The 25,034-nt window shown below is 42.6% G+C and overlaps 1 protein-coding gene across 6 annotated transcripts in view; it reads right to left on the bottom strand.

The window, feature by feature from the left end:
- Window positions 1–4,660: 4,660 nt before the first annotated feature.
- The window catches only part of TMEM86A (transmembrane protein 86A), a 110,846-nt gene continuing 90,472 nt past the window's right edge, over window positions 4,661–25,034 (bottom strand). For all 6 annotated transcript variants that reach the window (XM_077287164.1, XM_077287163.1, XM_077287165.1 and 3 more), the window contains 2 exons: window positions 7,748–8,012; window positions 4,661–6,199 (listed from right to left, as the gene is read on the bottom strand). In XM_077287164.1, the coding sequence (XP_077143279.1) occupies window positions 5,772–6,199; window positions 7,748–8,012 (693 nt within the window). In that variant the 3' untranslated portion in view covers window positions 4,661–5,771. The remainder of the gene's footprint in view (window positions 6,200–7,747; window positions 8,013–25,034) is intronic.

Below are 25,034 nucleotides of genomic sequence, written 5' to 3'. Positions count from 1 at the left end.
TGTATGGCTTCCTGATCCCAAAAGTGGGTGGGGTTCACACAAACACCCCGCCCACAAATGGGTGGATCCAGTTGGCGGATAAACCGGCTGTAAGTTACCGCATAAGGTGTAATAAGGAGGCAACAGAGGAGACGATGAGGGTGAATGAGAGAGGAGCCAGTAATGTGCGGAGGATGTAGAGTTCTGCCGAAAAGTCCGTCAGCTGTTAGTGAATCCGAGAACTATGGGGTAATGGAACGAAAGGACACAGCGTCTCCATGAACGGAGCTCCTTCCTTAGGTCAGGGGATTTATGGCGGCTTTTTATAACTTTTATTTGCACCTCGCTGAAACCATAGTATCCAGTTAACGGAACATCTGACTTGGAAACCTTCCAACGTCTACAGCGGAGAGCACTTCTCAATCATCATGGGCTCTGCCCCCGTCCTCTAGTAACGATGTCAGTGCAGGGAGGTTACGGCAGACGTCAGGTTTTAACCCAACATATGAATGGGATGCAAAAAGTAAAAGATATTTATAAGCCATTTCTGTATACAGATAACCCCTTTAAGATCTTAAAGGGGTTGTACAGGTAAAAAAAAAAAAAACAGCTCGTCCCCCCCCAAGACTCAATATTTATGGTTGTGCATCATGGAAACAAATGGGGCTGACTTGCAATACCACACCCAGCCTATGTACATGGGTGGCACTGTTTTATTGTTTTTGCTTTTTTTTTTGTAAAACAGCAGCAATGTTTATCTGGGGGTGTTTCTAATTGTCCCATGTATTTGGACGTCTCAGCTAACGTTGTCCCTGGGGGTATACACAGTCCCTTGAGATTAATACACAAATCCAGCACCAGAGGTCTAAGGTGAGAGTGGTACAATACAGGTCGTCGAATAAAACACGAATATGTACAACATTTTGGCTAAAGTAAAAAATTCTGAAGTTAATTAACAGCGTTGTCCATTTTCTTTATTAATAAAGTTTATTGAAACAAGCAGACAGCAGTCCAATCAGTCGTCCGTGTAAGCAGGCCCTGTAATAAGTGCAGTCTCCGGGATATCCTCTAGAGGGCATATTACACGGTAACTGCAGAATACTTGTTTCAATCAACTTTATTTACAACAAAAAAAGACAACTGTATTAAAGGGGAACTCCATATTGGGACACTTTTAAGCCAAACCTACGTTCATGCATATTTATATAAATTCTGACCCATTTTATGACCCAGGACCATCCCACAAAAAATAAAAGGTATGGGAACAACTCCATTTGTCAATACAAATTTACAATTTTTCGCAAGTAAAAGCTGAAAAACTTTTGTCAACTCCAGGAACTTTTATAAAAGTGGGCGGAGTTACACCAGGAGGGGGCGTGGTCAACAAATTCATCATAAATGTACGGCAGCAAAAAAAACAAAAAAAAAAAACACCAAATTCATACACTGGTGCACAGAATGGAAATCTCTATGAACCGGGTTGGGGGAAGGGTCTATTTTTTTCTGAATTCTTCAGTAATTTCTAAAGAAAAACTCTAATTGAATGTTTTATTTCCAATGCATTGTGGGAGCTGAGATATTCATGAAGTCAGAAATGTGCTATTTTAGATCACATGTCTGACAGTGAGGTGGAGCCAAACTATTGTCTATTTCCAATGGCAACTAGAAGAATTCTGAAAACAGCTCTGAAGGTGAATGCAAAAAAAACCAAAACTCAAAATATTTAAAAAAAAACAAACAATAAAACAAATTACATACAAAGTTATTCAACTTTTTATGTAGTTTTATACCTTGAATTTTTTTTATTTTTTAAGTGGAATTATGCTATTAATTACCCTACACGTAAAACTCATTAACAGAGCGATACACTGGTTAAGGGCTCATACCCATCACCGTAAAAAAAAAACTGTCCGATATTGGTCCAGAAAAGTGGGACAAGTGTCATGCAATTATTTTTGCAAATACAATGCGATATTTATGTGACCTAGCATCCGAATGACATCCAAGTTACATGCGAATGAGATCCGATTGCAATGCGATTTTAACACGAGTCTCATCGGACAAGTAAGGAATATGATTGTTTATTATTTTATTTCTTTTACAGGGGACATTGGCTTCAGTGGATTGGGTGTAAAGTGAGTATAACTGTTTTTGGTTAAATTAGGGTCCCTAAAGGAGTCAGTAATTTGTTCAAATAAAGGACGCTTTTCTGGGTGTTTTTTTCACAATTTGGCTACGGGGTTAGTAATGGGAGCGTCTTATAGACACCTCTCCATTACTAACCCCTGGGCTTGATGTCACCTGACAATATAAAGGTGACATCAACCCCAATACTATCATCCCACTTGCCACCACACCAGGGAAAGTGTCAGATTTGGAGCACCATTTCTGGGGCGGCTGAGAGCTGATGTTTTTAGTCTGGGAGGGGTCCAATATCCATGGCCCCTTCCTGGGCTATTAATATCAGCTCGCAGCTGTCTGCCTAGCCTTTGCTGGTTATTGATTATAGGGGAACCGTATATCTTTTTTTTGGTGGGGGAGGAGGTACTCCATTTTAATAACTAGTAAAGGTTATGTATACAGCTGTGAGCTGATATTAATAGCCTGGGAAGCTATATGGGTATTACTCTGTTCCCTGGCTATAAACATCAACCCCCAGCTGTCCACTTTCCCCCTGCTGGTTAATAAAATTTGTAGGGATTCCACATAATGTCTTTCATAAATGTATTTATTAATTAAATACATGTACAGTAAGCTACACAAGCACTGCACTAATTATATATTATATTATATGTGTATATATCCAGGCAGTGATTTTACTGTACACGCCAGATGAAATGTCGGGTTTTCAAGGACATGGGTGTGTAAAAATCACAAGGTTTGAGTGCTGTGTGATTATTTTTATCACACCTATTGACTTGCATTGTTAGTCTCATCCGAGATACAAGGACAATCGCATCATGAAACGATTTTTTTCTCAGTCCGATTTCAGCTGAGAAAAGAAATCACAGATAAGCAGGGAATCATAGATTAACATTGGTTAGAGTGCAATTCGATTTTTTATCGACTTGCCCTTGTCTGGTTTTCTCGTAAATGAGTATGACCCGTAATGCAGACTAAGGCTACGCTCACACTTGCGGTCCGCGCCGCAGCGTCGGGCGCCGCAGCGGTGCCGCATGCGTCATGCGCCCCTATATTTAACATGGGGGCGCATGGACATGCGGTGCACTTGCGTTTTGCGCCGCATGCGTCACTGCGGCGCACGCGTCCGGGCGCAGAGGACGCAGCAAGTTGCATTTTTGCTGCATCCAAAATCAATAGAAAAAAAGGACGCATGCGGCGCAAAACGCAGCGTTGTGCATGCGTTTTGCCGCGTTTTTGTTTGCGTTGTGGCGCCGACGCTGCGGCGCACAACGCAAATGTGAACGTAGCCTTATACTTTGCTTCATATGTTTACGCTATAAGTGTCCGAACCGATACTTCGGATCGGATATTATTTCATTGAATTTTTCACTTTTCTTTTACAATTCACAGTACTACAGAAAAACAACTAAAAAAAAAAAATAAGAGATCTACTCATAACATGAAATAATAATTCTCAAGACACAGAAGAAACAAAAAAATTATTGCACCAAAAAGTCTATTATAAACACTAAAGTCGAAAAAATATATACTGGACATATATGTATATATAATTGGTCAGCTACTTCTATTTTACTTTTAGTGCTCACAGTTTTTACTGTATTAAGCATGGATTAAAAAAAAATAAAAAAAAAATTATATATCGAGGTTGAAACAACAAAAAATTCCATTATCTTAATCCATGAATTAAAAGAGAATTTAATCTCTAGTAATTTTCATATTTAAAAGGACGGTCTCTCCTTATAAGACCAGCAGTGTTTGGTGTCTTATTGGCAATATACAATTAAAAAAGAGAAACTATACAAGTCAGCTCCAGGTGGCACTAAAAGAGATTGTTTACACTAATTTACATGCATAACTAAATGGTAAATTCCATATTAAAAGGGGTTGTCCGCTCTTAATATCGATGACCTATCGTCCTTATATTGATGACCTTTTCATTACGATGGTAGTAGTCCTTTAAAAAGCAATTCCAGTCTTAAAGGGCTAGTCCAGGATTATAAAAACATGGCTGCTTTCTTCCGAAAACAGAGACGCATCTGTCTACAAGTGACGTGTGGTTTTGCCTCTCGCCGCCCATCGTTTATAAGTGATATGACATATAACCTGTGGACAGGTGTGGCGCCATTTCTGGAAGCAACGTTTTTTAATATTAACAGTAACGCTGCAATAAGTATTGTTAAAGGGGCTGTCTAGTACTTTTAGATTGATGGCTTATCCTGAGTAGCAGTCATCAATGTCAGATGGGTGGCACCTGTGCCAATCAGCTGTTCCTGCTGGATGTGATCAGTTGCGGGGCGGAACAGCACTGCTCCAACTGTACAGTGGCCGCGGAGAGGTACTGCAGATCCCATTTATTCGAGTAGGAGCGAATGTGCAGTACCCGGTCATGGCGGCCATTATACAGATGATGGAGCCGTGCAGTTCTGCTCCACAACTGATCACATTCAGGAACAGCTGATCGGCAGGGTATCGCACCCCCACTGATCTCCGATCTTAATGATAGCCCAATAATATAAAAGCCCTTTCAATCAAATAGTAAAGTAATAAAGAAAAAAGTTTAATAAATATCTTTTTTTTTAAACTATAAATGCCCTCCCCATCATGAGTTTATATTTTCGGTATTCCGGGAGCGTCCCTTGCTGAAGACCTCATTATCCTTACTCAATCAGCACTGGTGTAATACTGCTCCCTATGGACAAGAATCTATGTAGAATAATACGCCAATATTGAACCAAACACTTAGGCAAATTGTCCTTGACTGGAATTGCCCTTTAAGAGGAGTGAAGGGCAGGTAGTCAGTAGTGGTTCTGTAGACGAGACTCATCCAGGAAGTTTTATCATAGGGGCGCTTCTTGTATCATCTACAACTGCATTGCTTAAAACACCATCCCTCTCCCCAGGACACATGAGAAAGTTCACCAAGTCCGGCTGGCTGCCATTAAAGTGTCAGTATACTGTCTGGGATATTGTCGCTGCCTGAATTTTGGACTTCTATAGCTTATGTGGCACCGGCTGGGCATGCTGTTACTAGTAGTCCCATAGCCCCAGGAGCCAACAAATCAATGGCAGGAATTCCAAATAGATCCAGGTACATTGTGATCACATTATCACATGAATGCTGTAGGACAAGCATCAGTATCCCTGCACAAGACCCTGCAGGTTCTGACACATGAGCTACAACTGAAAACCTCAGAAATGGCCCATAACAGCACCAGATTGTTCTATGTAGTGGTGGTAGTGCGGAGAGCAGTCACAAGCTAGGACCTAACCAGGACTGACCGAGGAGTCAGATCAATACTTATCCAGTATAAATATACAGCGGGTAAATCCTGTACACAGCGAGGGGGGTGTCCTGGACGCGGCGCCCTCAGGAATACATATTAGACGGTATAAGAGGTGCGTGAAATATGGGACACAGTGTCGAGAAGCGTAAACCCAGCCTCAAGCAATGCAAAGAAAAGCAGGAACCTTCTCGTGGACCACCACTGGCTATTGTCATTGCAGCCACATCGACCATATTTAAAGGGCAACCAGCGAAGCAGACGTCACTGCTTCAAAGGAGCAAAATCACGATCAATGCACCGGAGACTAATTTATCTCCCGGGGGTGACATGTACCCACTTCTCCAAGGTAGTCAATAATTCACTTTACTTCTTCTTCCTATAATCTTCTTCGTCTCTGCACTCCACGGCCGAGAGGGAAATCAGCATCTGGGCCGCGTAATATGTCGCCATTATGATGGTTCTGGAGCAAGGGACGGGGAAGCAGAATTTATTGACCGCAATCGTCAGGTCGGACACTATGAAGAGCATGGAACCAATGCATCCCGATAGTTTGGTCCATGTCCATAAGTCATTGCACAGTTGCATGCCGGCAACGGCACGCCAGGCCATGAAGGCGATGAGAGCTGTATAGACGGCCACCAAGTAGGTGAATGGACCTGAGAGGTAAGAGTACAATAAAGAGTATAAAAGGCTGGATACGAAGGCCATCACGGCACCGGTCCGGAGGTCCAGCGGCTTCATTCCGAATGCAGAGGAATATAGGATGTGCGTGACGGCAAACATCAGCAAACCTAGGAAAGGAAAGGGAAGAAAGAGTTAAAACTACAAGTAAAATCATACCGATATGATATGGCTTTACAGAATATGACCCCTGGTATATGAAGGAGGACCTGCTGACAATCAAGTGATCCATGCGGATCTGGAAGGGAAGCAGCACAGCGGCCACTGCAGGACAAACTTGGTATTGCATGTTGCTCATTCAAATCAATGGGAAACCACTCCTCCCATTTGGCTCAGGTGATTTTAATTAGCAGGAGACTGCAAAGTAAGGGGTCTAGCCCATTTTGGCTCTCACTGAAGAGCTGGAGGAAGGGGAGTTTAAATGCTCCCTTCATTTTGGTGCTGGTGCTGTGTGGCGGCCATTGTTGCTGTGGCTTTGTGCTGGTGGGGCGGCGCGGTCTGGAGTCTTGGGGGCTCAGTCTTGCAGCATGGGTGCTGTGGGGCAACAGGCCGTCTGCCCTGCTGGTGCATGGCCGCTGCGGCGGTGGTCGCCGCACGGCTCCGCTCCGTTAGGGCGTTAGGACCCACTACGAGGTTTGCCGTGAAGGGGCAGTGGGCTTCATACAGTCTGATCAGAATGTTAAACTGAAAACCTCATGTTCAGTATTTAAATTTTTGCCTAGCGGCTTTAGATCAACGTATGATTTTGGGATGTGCGGTTCATGCTCTTTTTTTTCTTTTTGCAGAAACCATATAATATATGGTCCTCCTAGGTCGTCTTTACAATAGTTCTCTGTTCTGGTTAATACAGGGCAGTCTACGCTCTAAAAGGCCATATTGCTTGGCCTCGTTAAGGTGCATCAAACCGCTCTCTATTAAGGAAACATGCACCTGTGCCATTTGGATATATGTGAAAAGAATGTTTCCATTCACAGACAGCAATAAATCAGTATCTTTACAAGCAAAACAAAAAAATATATACCCAGCTCCTTGCAGAAGAACAGAGAAATGTATTGAAATGTATCTGGGGGGAGGGGCGGATTTATAAAGTGCTCTGTCTATAAAATAGCGAGCACAGAAGCAGCAACGAGGCTGCCAGCTTTTATATTTCCCAATGTCCATTCATATCCCTAAATGGGTGAGGGGTAAAGAAAAAACAACGTGAGAATGGGATTTACTGTCTGAGACTAGTGAATGAGGCCTTTGTGGCTTCTAGACTATAGGGCTATGTGCAATGCAAATCTCCCAGCGCTGCAGAGCGACGACGAGCTGGAAAGGAGGAGGCCACGGTGCGGTGGAAATCCGCCATATACATTCTGTAATAAACCTGCATTTACCTGACCCCTCTACAGTAGAGATGCAGGTTTTTCTTACATTTTAGCACCACCCTTGGTCCATTAATTACCCCTTTATTTAAAAAAAACCCCAAAATCTACCTGTTTTAGATCAGTAAGTAACGGCTGTAAAAAAAAGTCCTGCTGCGTTCTGGGGTCAGTCGTGGAATGACATGTTGGGTCTCAGGTATTGCAGCCCCCGGCCGTTGTACTGAGGACCACTGCACCGCGGTCACGGGAGCAGCGCGGCCCACGGACAATAGGCGTTTGCCGTGCTTCACTCACCATGAACAAAGTAACCCTGTTCCTGCCAAATCAGGAAGGCATCTCCCACCGCGGAGAAGATTAATCCTGCAAAGATCCTCTTGGCACTGCGATGGCTGACTAGGAAACTGACCCCGTGGGCCAGAAGGAAAACCCACAGGCAGAATATAGGCAGACACTTGATGAGAGCGCTGAACCAGGACGGGCTGGAGGTCGGTAACCACAGAACAAAGTACACGCAGGTGGCCTTGAAGAACGGGACCAGCTTTGGGCCCTCACACTTGACCTGTGGGGAAAAAAAAAAAATTGGGTCATTCCAAATATCTCAAGATGTCGGATACATGTAACAGCGGGTGCATGAATTTCCATCCTGCGCTGGAACCTTAAGGCCATGTTCATACTTTGCATTTTTGCAAATTTTAAGCTGCGTTTTACAGTACCCAACAAAAGCTACGAGATTTCAAAAATGCGCACACATTGTTTTTTTTTTTCCAGACTGATTTGGAAAACCGCTGCGTTTTTTAAAGAAGCAGCATGTCACTTTCAGTGTTTTTGCAGCATTTTTTCACCCATAAAAAGCAACAAGTAAGTGCAAAAATGCAGGCATCCGCTTTTTTTGGGGGGGGGGGAAGGGGGGGGGCGCACTAAACTTTATCAGTATGCACAAGGGACAATAAAAACTCAGCAAAAACTCAGCAAAAATTATTTTTTGTAAGCAGCATCTTTACGTTTCGCCTGCAGAAAAAAAAAAACACAGCAAAAGCGCAACGTGTGGACATACTACTTCCACTATGTAACTCTTAGTCTATCACCTCCCATAAGAAAAAAATAAATAAAAAAACAGGTATGAACTGGGAAATAAATTGGTGTGCATGCAGCGTGTTAGGGCATGTTCACACTGGCCACTAAACAGAATAAAACAAAGACAGAAACACAATGATTAAATACCCTGCAGTAAATAAATAGCATAGTGTATGAAAAGAACATACGGAATTTAGTTATTAAAAAAATGCGAAAGCCATCCCGCCTCGTCAAGGCGACCGTAATTGGGACAGTCCTAACCCTAATATTAAAAACCTTACCGTTTGCCAAGTGACATGCATGTAGATAAGGGCTGTGTGTCCATTAGTTGGGCTCAGTCCGTCTCAGCCCTTATCTACATGCATGTCACTTGGCAAACGGTAAGGTTTTTAATATTAGGGTTAGGACTGTCCCAATTACGGTCGCCTTGACGAGGCAGGATGGCTTTCGCATTTTTTTTTTTTTTTAAATCAAAAACATGTTAACTAAATACCATATGTTATTATCATGCACTGTGCTACTGTATTTATTTACTGCAGAGTATTTAATCATTGTGTTTCTGTTTTTTGTTTTTTTTTCACCTCCCATCGGATTAGCACATGCTTTTCCTGAAATACTCTGTGCAGTTGTGGACTCTGTTCCTTTCACTATATTAGTTTTGCCTATCCCCCATATCAAACCTCTCATCTTCTGAGAGGCGCTATCCCTCCCATATGTAACTTTCAGTCTGTGACCTACAAAAATTATATCCTGAAATACTCTGTGCAGCCAAGAAACTTCTCCTGTCCTTATGTAACTTTCGGTCTGACAGGATCCGCATTTTCTGAAATACTCTGTGCTGATGAGACACTGCTTCTACTACTATGGAAAGCAGAGTGTGACCTCTGACAAGGACAGAGCGCTCCTCTCCTAAAATACTCTGTGCTGCTAATAGGCACTGGTCCTTCTACAACGTAACTTTTAGTCTTTGACCCCCCCCCCCCATAAGATCAGCATGCTTCTGTCCTGAAATTCTCTGTGCTGCTGGAGATCTACGTCTTCCTCTAGATAACTCTCAGGCAATACCGAGGCATCACATTTTATGTTTTTTGTGCCCTTTTTGAAAAGGATGAGTGAAACATGTTTCACTTCTTATAGAAATATAATGCCTTGGTCAAGCAACTTTGCAACTAGTTTCCATGAAAAACGTCCTATCTTGTGTGTACAGCTCCTATACTGTCCTATGCGTCTCCATGGTAACAGACTACAAACAAACCTGTGTAGTCTGATCTTGCAGTTATTCTCCCTTCTATCTGTCCTCTACGTCTTCCTAACATACATTATATATTATGGTAGGAAATGGATGACAGCAGGGAGAATGACTGCAGATTCAGACTACACAGGTCAGTTTGTAGTCTGTTACCATGGAGATGCATAGGACTGCATAGGGGCTGTAGAGACAAAATGGGAGAAAGTTTTTAATGATAACTATTTGAAAAGTTGATTTTTCCATCGTAGATACATTGGAATTTGGACATAATCTACAATGTAACACACAAAGACAGCGCCCACCCAGACTATAACCCCATCAGATAGAGAAGATAGCCAGAGCGTTCCATCCCCCCACTGCAAGCGGCTCCATAACAGGCTAAGTATGGACCGTGCACTCGGGAAGATTTCCTGTGACGTGATTAATAATTGATTATAGACACAAATGTCAGAATGCATCTCGCTCGCACTTACTGAAATCAAAGGCTGCTGTCAATCGAGAGCTGCAGTCAAACACAACGCCAACTCCCATCAATAACATTAATCCCGTGATTAAAGACACACAAAATAATCCATCTCATAATCATCCTCTAAATAGTAGTTCACTCTTAAAATAGAAGAATGCTTATCTGCGGGATAATTAAAGGGTATGGTTACTTTTGCAAACAATCACCTCATTGTTACAACGCATCTAAAATAAAAAAAAATAAATAAAAATAGGAAAATTTATTTACAAAATAGTCTTGATGAAATACCATTTTGTGTATACAGCACTTATACACTCCTAAATGTTTCCATGGTTACAGATAAACATTGGTTACTCTCTTCTATCGTCATCCCCTTCTATTGTGAGATGATTGGAGGCAGTAACACGTGACTGTAGGATCAGACTACACAGCGTTTGTTTATAGTCTGTATCCATGGGGACAGAGACGTCTGTGCAGGAGCTGTATACATAATATGATAGTAGATTATTTGTAAAATGTTTAACCCCTTCACCCCCAAGGGTGGTTTGCACGTTAATGACCGGGCCAATTTTTACAATTCTGACCACTGTCCCTTTATGAGTTTATAACTCTGGAACACTTCAACGGAACTTGGCGATTCTGACATTGATTTCTCGTGACATATTGTACTTCATGATAGTGGTAAAATTTATTCGATATAACTTGCGTTTATTTGTGAAAAAAAACGGAAATTTGGCGAAAATTTTGAAAATTTCGCAATTTTCCAACTTTGAATTTTTACGCCCTTAAATCACAGAGATATGTCACACAAAATACTTAATAGGTAACATTTCCCACATGTCTACTTTACATCAGAACAAGTTAGGAACCAAAATTGTTTTTTGTTAGGGAGTTATAAGGGTTAAAAGTTGACCAGCAATTTCTCATTTTTACAACACCATTTTTGTTTTAGGGACCACATCTCATTTGAAGTCATTTTGAGGGGTCTATATGATAGAAAATACCCAAGTGTGACACCATTCTAAAAACTGCATCCCTCAAGGTGCTCAAAACCACATTCAAGAAATTTATTAACCCTTCAGGTGTTTCACAGGAATTTTTGGAATGTTTAAATAAAAATTAACATTTAAATTTTTTTTACACAAAATTTATTTCAGCTCCAATTTGTTTTATTTTACCAAGGGTAACAGGAGAAAATGGACCCCAAAAGTTGTTGTACAATTTGTCCTGAGTACGCCGATACCCCATATGTGGGGGTAAACCACTGTTTGGGCGCACCGCAGAGCTCGGAAGTGAAGGAGCGCCATTTGACTTTTCAATGCAAAATTAACTGGAATTGAGATGGGACTCCATGTTGCATTTGGAGAGCCCCTGATGTGCCTAAACATTGAAACCCCGCACAAGTGACACCATTTTGGAAAGTAGACCCCTTAAGGAACTTATCTAGATGTGTGGTGAGCACTTTGACCCAACAAGTGCTTCACAGAAGTTTATAATGCAGAGCCGTAAAAATAAAAAATCATATTTTTTCACAAAAATTATCTTTTCGTCCCCAATTTTTTATTTTCCCAAGGGTAAGAGAAGAAATTAGACCACAAAAGTTGTGCAATTTGTCCTGAGTACACCGATACCCCATATGTGGGGGTAAACAACTGGGCGCATGGCAGAGCTCGGAAGGGAAGGAGCGCCATTTAACTTTTCAATGCAAAATTGACTGGAATTAAGATGGGACGCCATGTCGCGTTTGGAGAGCCCCTGATGTGCCTAAACATTAAACCCCCCACAAGTGACACCATTTTGGAAAGTAGACCCCCTAAGGAACTTATCTAGATGTGTTTTGAGAGCTTTGATCCCTCAAGTGTTTCACTACAGGTTATAACGCAGAGCCGTGAAAATAAAAATTCTTTTTTTTTTTTTTTCACAAAAATGATTTTTTAGCCCCCAGTTTTGTATTTTCCCAAGGGTAACAGGAGAAATTGGACCCCAAAAGTTGTTGTCCAATTTGTCCTGAGTACGCCGATACCCCAAATGTGGGGGGGAACCACTGCTTGGGCGCATGACAGAGCTCGGGAGGGAATGAGTGCCATTTGGAATGCAGACTTAGATGGATTGGTCTGCAGGCATCACGTTGCATTTGCAGAGCCCCTGATGTACCCAAACAGTAGAAACCCCCAAAATGACCCCATATTGGAAACTAGACCTCCCAAGGAACATATCTAGATGTGTTGTGAGAACTTTGAACCCCCAAGTGTTTCACTACAGTTTACAACGCAGAACCGTGAAAATAAACAATCTTTTTTTTTCCCACAAAAATGATTTTTAGCCCCCCAAATTTATATTTTCCCAAGGGTAACAAGAGAACTTGGACCCCAAAAGTTGTTGTCCAATTTGTCCCGAGTACGCTGATGCCCCATATGTTGGGGTAAACCCCTGTTTGGGCGCACAGGAAAGCTCGGAAGGGAAGGAGCACTGTTTTACTTTTTCAATGCAGAATTGGCTGGAATTGAGATCGGACGCCATGTCGCGTTTGGAGAGCCCCTGATGTGCCTAAACAGTGGAAACTCCCCAATTCTAACTGAAACCCTAATCCAAACACACCCCTAACCCTAATCCCAACGGTAACCCTAACCACACCCCTAACTCTAATCCCAACCCTAATCCCAACCGTAAATGTAATCCAAACCCTAACTTTAGCCCCAACCCTAACCCTAACTTTAGCCCCAACCCTAACCGCAGCCCTAACCCTAACCCTAGCCGTAACCCTAGCCCTAACCCTAACCCTAATGGGAAAATGGAAATACATTTTTTTTAATTTTATTATTTTTCCCTAACTAAGGGGGTGATGAAGGGGGGTTTGATTTACTTTTATAGCATTTTTTATAGCGGATTTTTATGATTGGCAGCAGTCACACACTAAAAGACGCTTTTTATAGCAAAAAAGTTTTTGCGTCTCCACATTTTGAGACCTATAATTTTTCCATATTTTGGTCCACAGAGTCATGTGAGGTCTTGTTTTTTGCAGGACGAGTTGACGTTTTTATTGGTAACATTTTCGGACACGTGACAGTTTTTGATCGCTTTTTATTCCGATTTTTGTGAGGCAGAATGACCAAAAACCAGCTATTCATGAATTTCTTTTGGGGGAGGCGTTTATACCGTTCCACGTTTGGTAAAATTGATAAAGCAGTTTTATTCTTCGGGTCAGTACGATTACAGCGATACCTCATTTATATCATTTTTTTTATGTTTTGGCGATAAAAACTATTTTATAGAATAAATAATTATTTTGGCATCGCTTTATTCTGAGGACTATAACTTTTTTATTTTTCCTTTGATGACTGTGTATGGCGGCTTGCTTTTTGCGGGACAAAATGACGTTTTCAGCGGTACCATGGTTATTTATATCCGTCTTTTTGATCGCGTGTTATTCCACTTTTTGTTCGGCGGTATGATAATAAAGCGTTGTTTTTTGCCTCGTTTTTTTCCCTACGGTGTTCACTGAAGGGGTTAACTAGTGATATAGTTTTATAGATGGGGTCGTTACGGACGCGGCGATACTAAATATGTGTACTTTTGTTGTTTTATTTTTTTTATTTAGATAAAGAAATGTATTTATGGGAATAATATTTTTTTTTTCTTTATTTAGGAATTTTTTTTTTTTTTATTTATTTTTTTTACTTATGTGGAATTTTTTTTTTTTACTTTTTTACTTTGTCCCAGGGGGGGACATCACAGATCGGTGATCTGACAGTTTGCACAGCACTCTGTCAGATCGCCGATCTGACTTACAGCACTGCAGGCTTACCAGCGCCTGCTCTGAGCAGGCACTCGGTAAGCCACCTCCGTCCCTGCAGGACCCGGATGCCGCGGACATCTTGGATCCGGGCACCTGCAGCGAGGAGGAGGTAAGAGACCCTCGCAGCAACGCGATCACATCGCGTTGCTCCGGGGGTCTCAGGGAAGCCCGCAGGGAGCCCCCTCCCTGCGCGATGCTTCCCTGTACCGCCGGCACACCGCGATCATGTTTGATCGCGGTGTGCCAAGGGTTAATGTGCCGGGGGCGGTCCGTGACCGCTCCTGGCACATAGTGCCGGATGTCAGCTGTGATAATCAGCTGACACCCGGCCGCGCTCCCCCCGTGAGCGCCGCCGATCACGCTGGACGTACTATCGCGTCGGTGGTCATACGGGCCCACCCCACCTCAACGGGATAGTACGTCCAATGTCAGAAAAGGGGTTAATATTTTTTATAATGCAATAAAAATTGGTTATTTATTACCATAGCCACTTCTGATATTTTTCTAGTGGATACATTCATATTTGTTTACCATGAGGAGCGTCAGGACATAAAGAGGTGTCTCTAGTGCATGCTGAGCTGCACCAAATGTATTATGTTCCATTTTTATCAATTTTTTGCAGTTTGTGATATATTTGTTGAATTAAAGGGTTGTCCTACGAAACAATATTCCCTACCATTTCATAGGATAGATGATATATATGATGCCAGGGTTCCACTACTGTGACATCCGTAGAGTACAGTGTGATCAGAGCACTACTGAGCATGTGCAAACACTGCTCCATTCACTGTCTAAATGAGTGATGGCTGCACATGCTCAGTACTGCTCCATTCACATAAGAGACTATGCCACCTGAATTCAAGCCAACCTGTACGAAGCCACAACAGGGCACCAATCGTATTTTCATGTCTCTGATCTCATATGTGACATTTTCCATCAGATGAGATATGGAAGCATATTTGTTAGCAGGGAGCAGCAGCAACTCCATTCACTGCCGAACAACCTTGTTATTAGCCCCACTAGGTGCAGTGAATCCGAAAAGCCTAAGGTCTGGGTGGGCACACGGGTGTCGGTGCGGCAGACTGGTGAGGCATGCAGGGAACAGGTAGCAGAGGTACTAGAGACCGCAGACAGACAGGAGTCCTGAAACAGGTAGAAGAGGTCCTGGAAGACCGAGAACAAGTAGCAGAAGTCCAGGAAGACTGGGAACAGGTAGCAGAGGTACTGGAAGCCGCAGGCAGAAAGGAGACAAGTGGAAGCTGCAGGCTGACACATAGCACAGATCCTGAAAGACCAGGAACAGATAGCACAGGACTGGAAGAAGCTGGCGGACAGGAGATGCCCTGGAAGTCTCAGGCGGACATGTAAAAGAGGTCCTGGAAGACCAGGAACCGTTAGCAGAGGTACTGGAAATCTCAGATAGAAGACATCCGAGAACCACACATAGCAAAGGTTCTGGCAGACCGGGAACAGATACCATACAGAACTCCAGAGCATCTAGAAAATCATAATACCAAGACACAGGTGTGTGTCTTGGTAGGCCTTACATAGGTCCAGGCAGAAGATCTCATGGGATCACAGCAGGGCATCTGGAAAGCTTGACGTGAAACACTGCAGACCAGGGTGAGGAGAGCAAAGCCTGGATGCGAGACAGGTGCGTAACACTTGTGCATCCTGCAGAGCCCAAGACCCCAGACACTTATACAAATTAAGCTCCTTTCTTCATAGATTGCAGACCCTCAGCCATTCTGTCGGCCTTATTCATCTATTTTTAGATTCTCGTCTGGTTTAATGAGACTTATTTCTTGCATTTTTTTTGCATTCTTCGCTTCTGGGATTCTGATACTTAACATTCCATCTGCTCTAATCCTTCCCACATTAGTTTATAAAGTCACTGAGCGGCTTCACAGCTGGTCCCATGAGCCATTTGTTCATATACAAAATCCCAGTTGGCACTGGATAGGGTAAATTCTCTGTACTGGGAAAGGGAGGAGCTTACAAGAAAATGGGTGGAGTTTGGACAGACCCATATACATGTACCTGGCCAGGCAATGTGCTGCAATCAATGTACTATGAAAAGTTCTGCAACTTTCTAATCTAACTTGTGTTTCAACCTCCTCGCATTTTTAAGAGATCTGCTTGCTGTCTATAAATAGGAATATATATTTTTTTGCAATCAGGTGCCAAAAATATGCATTGCAATAAAGTACAACTAGACCCAGTCTAGACAAAGCTGTGTGAGTTAGACACATCATCATCATCATCATCATCATCTGTGCTGATTTCTTTGTTACATTTTATCAGTGCTGCAAGGATGTATCAGTTTTGCTAAATGTTGCCAATGCTGAGCAGAACTAGGTCAGGACAGAGGTTCCCCCATTGTATTTTACAATTGAAAACAATGGGCTTAATACATTATTACATTTGTGCTTTTTTTTTTTTTTATCTAGTTATCTAGGCATTTTTCACTTTTTTAATTTCCACCCAGTTCATCTTTTAATTTGTGCCTTTTTGGTGTATTTTATGTGTGTCAATCTGTTACTTTATGTTCACTATTAGGCCATGTTCACACTTTGCGGTTTTTACCGCGGATCTGCGGCGATTTTGATGCTGCGGGTCCGCAGCAGTTTCCATTGCGTTTACATTAACATGTAAACCCTATGGAAACCGCAAACCGCAGTGCACATGCTGCAGGAAAAACCGCGCAGAAACGCAGCGGTTTACAACCCGCAGCATGTCACTACTTTGTGCAGAATCGCAGCGATTCTGCACCCATAGAAATGCATTGTTCCGCGTAAGTAAGCGAAGTAAGCGGATAATGTGCGGTTGCTACCTGGGGTGGAGGAGAGGAGACTCTCCTCCAGGCCCTGGGAAGCATAGTGTAAAAAAAAAGAATTAAAATAAAAAATGATGCTATACTCACCTCTCAGCGCTGCACGCGGCCGTCCGGTCTCAGTTGCTGTGCGAGCAGGGCCTGAGATGATGTCGCGGTCACATGACCGTGATGACGCCGCGGTCACATGACCGTGACGTCACGAAGGTCCTTCTCGGCACAGCATCTTTGGAACCGGAGCGTCGCGTGCAGCGCCGAGGAGATCCGGACATCGGAGGGTGAGTATAACCAATTTTTATTATTTTTAACATTACTATTGATGCTGCATATTGCTGCATATGCAGCATCAATAGTATAGGAGTAATCCCGCAGCGGAAATCGCAAAACAAACCGCGATAAATCTGCAGGGATAACCGCAGCGGTTTTGCCCTGCAGATTTATCAATTCCGCTGCGGGAGAACCCGCAGAGCACGCCGCAGAGTGTGCACATAGCCTTAGGGTATGTGCACAAGTTGCAGATTTGACTGTGGAATTTTCTGTGCAGATTCTGCATTTCTTGGCAGAAAACGAAGGTCAGAATCTGCGCCTTTTTTTGGTATGTGCACATGTTCCAGATTTTTGTACACATTTCTTCCTTTTTTTTCCCCCTGCAGATTTCTATTATGGAATGGGTGCAGAAACGCAGCAGATCTGCACAAAAGTGGTGACATGGTCCTTTTTTTAATCTGCTGCGTTTTCCGTGCAGATTTTTCCGCACCATTAGCACAGCATTTTTGTTTTGCCATTGATTTACATCGTACTGTAAATTACTTGCAGATCTGCAGTGTTTCTGCACGGAAAAAAAGCTGCAGATCTGCAGGAAATCTGCAACGTGTGCACATACCCTAAGTTTGGAGTTTCCAGATGTTTCTGACCGATTCATCAACTGCAACTTTTTAAAAAGTTTGAAAACTTTTGCGCCAATGTACTCCAGTTCCCATCTGGGAATTCTTTACAGAGACCATTGACAACGTGTCCTGTGAGCTCAACCAGAGAGGGACCATCCAGCTTGTTATCAGCACACTGTTCCTGCTTCTCTGATGGTATGTGGTTGCATTAGTGCCTATGGCAAGGACAACTTACACGTGACAATGCTGAGTGTTAAATAGAGATTTTAGAACAGAATATGTTCCATCCAGACAATGTCTATTTCAGGGACCTTGCATATTTCAGTAAGACAATGGTAAACGACATAAGTCATCAATCACAGCAGCACAGAAGAAGAGTTTGGACGATGAAACGGTCGCCTGTAGCCCGGACCCTTCATCAATAGAAAACATTGGAAGCATCATGAAACGAAAAATGCGATGAAGATTCCGAACTGTGGAGCAGTGAGAATCCTACATCTGACAAGAATGGGACAAGATTCCGCTCCCAAAACTCCAGCAATTGTCTCCTCACTTCTCAGACTGTTGTGAAAAGAAGAGGGGGCTACACAATGGTAGACACGGCCCCACCACAATTTTTTTGGTGCTGTTGCCATCATTTTCTAAATTAGTTCATTTTTTTTTAACCGAAATTGGAAAATGTCCAGTATTCACCTTCTGATCTGTGTTTTATTATGTTCTGCTGTTAATAAAACATGTGGATAAGAGATTCCCAAATCATCGCATTCTTGTTTTCTTCACATTTTACACAACGTCCTAACTTTTTGGAAATTGGAGTTGTACATCTGAAAATTTTTGTGTAAATTTTGCAACACTGTTGTGGAACATGTAACTTTTTTTTTGCTAAAAAGCAGCAGAAAAGGTTAATGACAAAAATAAAGAGCATTTTTTATTTTGCACAATTCATGAACCACGTGCTCCATTTTGAAGAATTTGGGTAAAAAAAAAAATCACTGCATAAACGACAATAAAAGCAGAAGTGAAAACGTCCCAATGTATATTAGAAAGTTTCAGAACTTAATTTTTTATACAATTATTAAACTTTCTTTGTATAAAACTGTAACATTTCTTCAAGATCAACTTATCTGGAACACTCTGTGCTGCTGTGAGACTGCCACAGGGGCAAAAATAGGAAAACAAAAAATGGGGCAAAGGGTACTAACTATTAAGCAGTCGTTTGACATCAAGAATGTCTAATTGGTAATTGCTTTACTAATGTGAACAGTTTAACCCATCTGGACATAATCCAGGCTCCCGAAGTTTCCTCCAGATAAGCAGAACCATGTTACTGAGTGCTCAGACATCTATAGCCGGTGCCAGGTCACAGCTGGTGGTGGCACTGCAACTGGGGGCTGAGGCCGCCTACTTCCTATGATAGTGCTGCTGGCTGCAAAACTCAAGTAACTTGGAATCCTGAAAGTGCAGAGGATTATCGCCTCCCCCTCCATTGTACTAGTTCTTCTACACGTCAACCCTGAAGAGAAGCTCAGTAATAACCACAGGAAAGCCAATATGCCCCACAACAACCATCAACATCCCATAATAGGGATAAAGAGCTCCGTAATGGTGAATATAGTGCCTCCATAATAACAGCTGCAGTGCTACATATTAGTGCCAACCACAGTACCTATTTAGCACGAGTGCCACCATATCAGTGACTACTCTAACTTCTCTATTACTGCCACAGTGGCCTCATAAGAGAGACCGCCATAGTCCCCCTCCACATCCATTATATTATTATTGTTATTATTATTATTATTATTATTATTAATAATAACAGCCTTCAGCTCGATCTCGAGCCATGGTGACTTGATGGATGAATGCTCAGTAGGGAGGTCAATCTTGTGCAAGCCTAGATAGGTCCACCAGGGTCTTCTCTATCACTATCTTGATTGTATCAAGCGATCGGGTTGCTGATCTTCCTCTTCGCCTTGTTCCTTATATTCTTCTGACCATGATGTCCTTCTCCACTGATTGGAGGCATCACGCGAAGAGAAAGTAGGCAAGTCATAGCTTGGTGATCCTTGCTTCCAGTGACATTTCTGGCTTGATTTGTTCCAAAATTGATTTGTTTGTTCTACTTGCCATCCATAGTATTGATAATATCCTTCTACAGCACCATATTTCGAAGGCGTGGATTCTTCTTCTGTCTTGTTTCTTTATTGTCTAGGTTTCGCATCCATATGTTACTACAGAAAAGGCCAGGCTATGTACGAGCCGTGTCTTCGCCACCAGTAAAATGTTCCTCGATTTGAAAACCTTGTCCAGTGACACCATTGTTGATTTGCCCATAGATATTTTCCTATCATCAACGATGTCATCGTTGTATCTTGAGTTATCATTGTTCCTAGTAGGCAGAAGTCGTTTACATCTTCCAGTTCATCACTGTCCATCTGAAATGTGTACCGATCGTACCTGGCAGTAGTCAATATCTTTGTCCTGTGTTGAGTAGAAGCCCCATGCTCGAGCTTTCCATCTTGACACTCCATAATACGTCCTTCATTCCATCTATGCTTCTTGCTATCAATATTGTGTCGTCTGCGTAAAGATTGTTAATAATTTGTCCAGCAATTTTCATTCCTTCTTTTTCGGCAAGTTCACTCTTTCTGAAAATAGCTTCTTCATAAAAATTGAAGATAAATGGTGAGAAGATGCAGCCTTGTGTGACGCCTTGCTGTACATTGAACCATACTGTGTCACCATGTTCTGTTTGGACTGTTGCTTCTAAGTCAATGTAAAGGTTGCTAATGAGGCAGATCAGATGGTTTGACACACCCATATCCTTCATGGTATTCCAAAGGTTCTGGTGATCAACACAGTGGAAGGCTTTGCTGTAGTCAATGAAGCAAAAATTGATCTCCTTGTATTCTTTGGCCTTTTCCATTACCCATATAATGTTAGCAATTACATCTCTTGTTCTTCTGCCTTTTCTGAATCCTGTTTCTTCCTCTGGTAGCTCTTTGTCACAGTAAGGCTGTAGTCATTTTTGTAGGATCTTCAGTAGTATTTTGCTGGCATGAGGTATGAACGTAATAGTCCGATAGTTTCCACAGTCGGTAGCATCTCACTACTTCGGAATAGGAATAAACACGGACCTTGTCATGTCCTTGGGCCATTTACCAGTTGTCCATATCTGTTGACAGGGTACACATCCAAAGACTCCAAATCAATGTCACAGTACATTATATGGAGAATAGTCTTAACTATTGAATTCAGGTTTCTCATTCAATCACATTAACCTTGGAATGCTGAGGAACAGAGGGCAGAAAAGTCACTAACGCTCTGCTCACTCCAAAACTGCAGAGTCCAGACCTCCTCTGGTATTAACATCAGCACAAACACTACGCCCCACTGGGAGCTTCATGGCCAAGCAGCTGCATGTAACCGTACATCACCAAGCACAATGCCGAGCGTCGGATGGAGTGGTGTAAAACCACCATCACTGGACTCTGGAGGAGAGGTTTTCATTGCAGTGAAGAATCGCACTTCTCTATCTGCGTCTGATGGAGGAGGCTGGGTTTGGTGATTCCAGGAGAATGTTATCCCCTGACTGCATTGTGCCCGCTATATGGATGGTGGAGGGGGATAATGCTACGGGCTGTTATCAGAGCTCGGCCTCTTAGTTACAGTGAAGGGAAATCTTATTCATCAGCACAAGACATTGTGAACAACTGTAGCTTCTAGCTTTGTGGGAACAGTTTGGAGAAGACCCTTTTTGTTCCCCATGATTGTGCCCAGTGCGTAAGGTCCTTACAGACATGGGGGGAATATGTGCGGCCACACAGAGCCCGGACCTCAGCCCCATCCAAGAAGGACGGAGATTGTGTCTCTGGCCTACCCCCAAAATCAGGGTCAGACCTCACAAATGCTCTTCTGGGTGAAGGGGCAAAAATTCCAACAGACCCCTCCAAAATCTTGTAAAAATCCTTCCCAGAAATGCGAGAGCCGTTGTATCTGCAGAGGTGCGACTCCATATTAAGGTCTATGGACGTAGAATGGGAGGTCAGAAAAGTTCCTGGAGGAAGGGTGTGGAGGGGACACTTACTTTTCACCATATACTATAGCTGTCACAGTGATTATTCAACCAATGCAGTTTTATACTTCGCCCCTCCCCCATTGGACCGTTCACACGTTCTGTAGGAATATTCAGCCACTTCCTCTATATCACCAGTAACCGCACAAAGTACAGCAGCCGAATTCCGGAGCTATAAAAACCCCACGAAGCTGCTGCAGTTCCCTATGTCCAGCATTATGGCGCCTGGTGTCTCCATAATGGGCCGCATGTCTACATTATTACTGCACAGGACTGTAACCTCCTCCTGAAGCTGCACCCAATCTAAGGAAGAAGTCACCTGGGTCCATCTGCAGAAGCACAGGCCGATATTTGTCCCACTGAGCAGACTGGTAAAGTTTATACACCCCCAAAATATCAAACCCAAGCGCTAACTATATTTTGGGGGTTGAGGAACACATCTTTTTGTCAGAGTAAAAAAAAAATGGCTACAGGAGCATCTCTCGACCTATGGAGGACTCGACACATCCTTGCATTACAGTGGCAGCCCATGTATTTGAATTGGAACTGTGTAATACTTTTTTTCACCAGTGGAGGCGCTGTAAGGAAATTGATTGCATATTATAGCTGATTGTTGATTCCAGAAGCAGGACAGCCATTGATCTTCTTATGTTTTTGTAATGGGGACCCCAACGTCCAATGCACTGGTCCCACTAGGGCTAGCAGTGGGCAATGAATTGTATCAACATTGAGTATATTACATTTGTTTGTTGCTTTTTTGTTATTTTTATTTATTTATTTTTTTACAGATTTTAGCAGCTGGAAAATGATTGAAAAATTGTGTAATACTCAAGTATACTCTCATTTTTTAAATCTTTGCTTGCTGTCAATAAATATATATTTTCTCCTGGCCCAATATATACAAACCCAAAGTATCCGATGAATCACTTGCGTTTTTATATTTAAGTCACTTTTGTTTTTCTGTCATTGATGTTACTTGCATCAAAGTCTTAAAAAAAAGTTAAACATTGGACTTTATTTTTGGTCTTTACCCTTTTTTGCTCAAAAGGATGCATGATTTGCTGAAATGATGTAAATCGAACACAAATATTGCAGATGTACATAATTTATATCACTCCAGGGAAGGACTGGAATACATTTGCACAAAAAAAAGATTGTTCAATGTGTAAAGAATAGCAAGAAGTTCTGGAGGTGATGATCCGGCCCCCGCGGAGCCCTGGTTTCACATCATCCTGTCTGACTGGGATTACATGAAGACACACAAGGATTTGTACAAGTGACAACTCCTGCTGAGTTCCTTCAAAGACTGTGTGCACATGTACAGAGAAGAAGTGATGAAGATGACGGTCGATCACCAAATATTGATGCGATTTAGATTTTTATTTTCTTCATTCACTTTGCATTTTGCTACTTGATAAAAATAAACCATTAACACTTATATTTTTGAAAACTTCTTCCAGTAGCGCACAGCATATTTTCCATACCGGCATAAAACTTTTGAACAGTAATGTATATTAAAATAAATAATTTATACATTATATAAAAATTAAATATCTTTAATATTAATTAATATTTTATACATCGTAAACAATAATTCATATTGAATTAAATTTAAATATATATATTGCTCAAAAAAAATAAAGGGAACACTTAAACAACAGAATATAACTCCAAGTAAATCAAACTTCGGTGAAATCAAACTGTCCACTTAGGAAGCAACACTGATTGACAATCAATTTCACATGCTGTTGTGCAAATGGAATAGACAACAGATGGAAATTATTGGCAATTATCAAGACACCCTCAATAAAGGAGTGGTTCTGCAGGTGGGGACCACAGACCACGTCTCAGTACTAGTGATGAGCGAATATACTCTATTACTCGAGATTTCTCGAGCATGCTTGGGGGTCCTCCGAGTATTTTTTAGTGCTCGGAGATTTCGTTTCTCTTGCCGCAGCTGAATGATTTACATCTGTTAGACAGAATAAGTACATGTGGGGATTCCCTAGCACCAGGCAACCCCCACATGTACTCAGGCTGGCTAATAGCTGTAAATCATTCAGCTGCGGCAAGAGAAACAAAATCTCCGAGCACTAAAAAATACTCGGAGGACCCCCAAGCATGCTCGAGAAATCTCGAGTAACGAGTATATTCACTCATCACTACTCAGAACCAATGCTTTCTGGCTGATGTTTTGGTCACTTTAGAATGTTGGTTGTGCTTTCACACTCGTGGTACCATGAGACGGACTCTACAACCCACACAAGTGGCTCAGGTAGTGCAGCTCATCCAGGATGGCACATCAATGCGAGCTGTGGCAAGGTGGTTTGCTGTGTGTCAGCGTAGTGTCCAGAGGCGCTACCAGGAGACAGGCCAGTACACCAGGAGACATGGAGGGGGCCGTAGGAGGGCAACAACCCAGCAGCAGGACCGCTACCTCCGCCTTTGTGCAAGGAGGAACAGAAGGAGCACTACCAGAGGCCTGCAAAATGACCTCCAGCAGGCCACAAATGTGCATGTGTCTGCACAAACGATTAGAAACCAACTACATAAGGATGGTCTGAGTGCCCGACGTCCAGAGATGGGGGTTGTGCTCACAGCCCAACACCTTGCAGGACGCTTAGCATTTGCCACAGAACACCAGGATTGGCAAATTCACGCCCTGTGCTCTTCACAGATGAAAGCAGGTTCACACTGAGCACATGTGACAGACGTGAAATAGTCTGGAGACGCCGTGGGCAGCGATCTGCTACCTGCAACATCCTTCAGCATGACCGGTTTGCCAGTGGGTCAGTAATGGTGTGGGGTGGCATTTCTTTGGAGGGCCACTCAGCCCTCAATGTGCTCGCCAGAGGTAGCCTGAATGTGCACACGCTGTGGAATGGTTTGCGGATTTTTCCGTACTGATTTTGGTAAATCCGTAAGAAAACTGCAGTGAGGATTTACTGTGGAATTACCACGGATTTAGTGTGGATTCCACCTGCGGTTTTACACCTGCGGATTCCTATAATGGAGCAGGTGTAAATCGCTGCGGAATCCGCACAAAGAATTGACATGCTGCGGAATATAAACCGCTGCGTTTCCGCACGTTTTTTCCGCAGCATGGGCACTGCAGATTTTGTTTTCCATAGGTTTACATGGTACTGTAAACTCATAGAAAACTGCTGCAGATCCGCAGCGTCAAATCTGCTGCGGATCCGCAGC

The sequence above is a fragment of the Ranitomeya variabilis genome, chromosome 2, assembly GCF_051348905.1.
Source record: "Ranitomeya variabilis isolate aRanVar5 chromosome 2, aRanVar5.hap1, whole genome shotgun sequence".
Taxonomy (NCBI): domain Eukaryota; kingdom Metazoa; phylum Chordata; class Amphibia; order Anura; family Dendrobatidae; genus Ranitomeya; species Ranitomeya variabilis.
This window is presented reverse-complemented; position numbering and strand designations above follow the sequence as displayed.